The following is a 2,393-nucleotide window of genomic DNA, read 5'->3' on the forward strand; positions in this document are numbered from 1 at the left end:
GCGGCGCCGCTGGCACGGCGGGGATACCCTCGGGGCCGCCCTCGGCTGGGAGGGAGACGAAGCGCACGAGTACTGCGCTGCCCCTCGCGACGCCGAGGCTGGCAAGTGTCGTGCTACGCAGCTGATCCTCGCCGGTCGCGACGACGCGGAGGTCGCCCGAGCCTCCGTAGAGGATCGCAGGCGCGTGTCCGGCTGGCATGGCGCCGTCGGCCAGCTGTTCGGGGCAGAGCGCGCGCACCACCTCTAGCAGGCTGCTCTCATCGCCGAGTGACCCAGTGCGGCGGTCGCCCGACTCCAGCTGGACGGCGACCCGGCACGGCGCCTGGCTGCTACCGCGCGGGGCGGTATGTCCGTCCTCAACCACCTCGATGAGCGCGTTGTTGTCAAGCCCAGAGAGGCGGAATGTGATCGACAGGTCGAGGTGTTTGCGTGTGCGGCCGTGCCGGAGGCCTCGCGTCGCCACGTCGAGGCCGCGTTTTGTGCAGGCCGCTGAGAGCACCTCGCGGAGCGTGGTGTTTGGTGCAACGGGCACCTTCTCGCGGACGCCGCGCCCAAGGTCGACTTGGAGAAAGGGCATCGCGGCGTGAGAGCGCTTTGGTCCTGTCTCGCGCGCCGCCGGCCGCGCCAGCGATTTTTTTGGTTTGATCAGTGTTTGATCGCGGGATGGAAGACGCTGCTTCACTTAGAAAGTCGAGTAACTGATTTTGGCCCATGCGCATGCTCTTCCTCGTGCTCTCGCGCGCTCGGGAGCCGGAGTGGCGGGGTCGGAGCTGCTGCAACGGCGCGAGTGGCCGCGAGGGGTCGTGCTGGGGCTCGCCAGAGAACGAGGCCACGGCGCGGCGCTCGCGGCGGCGCACGGGGCAGCTTTGAGCAGTGCAGCGCCTCAACATCAGCTTCAAGCAGTGCAGCACAACGCCAGTGGCCTCTCTGGAGCTGTGCGGCGGCTGGCGGGCCTGTGCGACGGCGCCGATCCGTGGGCTCGGGACGCGCAGTCGGCTCGCGTGCCGGTTGCCGAGTCAGCCTGGCTGGCGAGAAGCGCCAAGGCCTTCCCTGCATTCTGGGCGCTGCCCAGAAGTGCGCAGTGCCTTTGCTGCGCCGACGGGCGGCCTCGATGCGGATTGCCGCGAGTGGCGTGGGAGCCTCCAGTGGCACGGTCGTTGGTCAACACCGCGGCGCGCGCGCGCCGCGGGTGCTGCACAACAAGCGGAGGGCATGGGCGGGCGCTCTATCGCTTTCCGGAGCCCAACTTTGACTATCGATTGCCGCCGGTTATTATAACCGGTGGGAGATCGTTCCGGCAGACGGAGGGATTCAACGCGGCGATAACTGCCCGAGACGTCCCTAACCTTTATTTATTTCTGCCCTGCTTCAGGAACCGGAGGCCGTCTTCCTCAACCAACCAAACCTCATTACCGACTGCCGGTCGTTGGGGACACGTGACTCCTGCAAAGGGCAGTGTCTCCACCCGGGAGTCGGACATTCCAAACCCCCCCCTGCCCCCTCTCTCTCCCCCCCCCATCCTAGCCCTCTTTCTCTCTCCTCCTCTTTCTTTCTCTCCTTCTCCCTCATTCCCCCCCCCTCCCCCCTCTCCATCTTTGCCGCCCCCGTGCCAACCCCCGCCGCCGCCTCGCCTGCCTCCACCTCTTCTGCCACCTCACCCTTCGCTCCCCCCGCCGCCGCCGTTACCTCCCCCACCCCCTCCCTCGCCGTTACCACCGTTACCCCATCCGTGGCCGCCGACACCAACCCCCTCGCCCCCTCCGCCGCCTCCCTCTCCACAGCCGCCGTCGCCACCTTCTCCATCACCCTCGCCCCCCTCTCCTCCACCTCCTCCGTTGCCGCCGCCTCTGCAACCCCCTCCCTGGCCGCCTCCACCAAGACCGTCATCCCATCGACCCTCTCCCCCGCCTTCCTCTCCGCCGCCACCGTCCCCGCCGCCCCCTCCGTACCCGCCTCCCCCTCCGTAGCCACCGCCATCGCCATCGCCATCGCCGGTTCCGCCGCCCCTGACACCGGCTGCGCTACCGCCGTCGCACCGGCCATTGCCCTCCCCGCCACCACCATCCCCGCCACCGCCGTCTCCGCCCCCACCAAGCCCCCCGCCCTTACCTCCACCTCCCCATCCGCGATCACCAACTCCGTTGCCGTCCCCACCGCCCCCGCCCTATGCGCCATCACCCCCTCCGCCTCTTCCACCGCCGTTGCCGCCCCCCTCTCCTCCGCCCTACCTACCTCCCCCGCCCCCGGACCCCTCCCTGCCACTGCGGTCCCCCCTACCACCTCCACCGCCGCCGCCCTCCCCTTGGCCGCCTCCTCCAGCACCATCTCCTCCTTCGCCGCCCTCTCCGCCTCCACCGAGCCTTCCGCCCTCACCTTCGCCTCCCCCCCCGCCA

General features: G+C 69.5%; 1 protein-coding gene across 1 annotated transcript; it reads right to left on the reverse strand.

Annotated features, from left to right (window-relative positions):
• Nucleotides 1–27: 27 nt before the first annotated feature.
• On the reverse strand, nucleotides 28–577 carry EMIHUDRAFT_254699 (hypothetical protein; the record flags this gene model as incomplete). The annotated part of the gene is made up of 1 exon (XM_005777194.1): nucleotides 28–577. A coding segment is annotated over one exon (550 nt), but the record flags the coding sequence as incomplete, so codon positions are not given.
• Between the last annotated feature and the right edge of the window lie 1,816 nt (nucleotides 578–2,393).

The sequence above is a fragment of the Emiliania huxleyi genome (genome assembly GCF_000372725.1).
Source record: "Emiliania huxleyi CCMP1516 unplaced genomic scaffold EMIHUscaffold_2641, whole genome shotgun sequence".
Lineage (NCBI taxonomy): Eukaryota > Haptophyta > Isochrysidales > Noelaerhabdaceae > Emiliania > Emiliania huxleyi.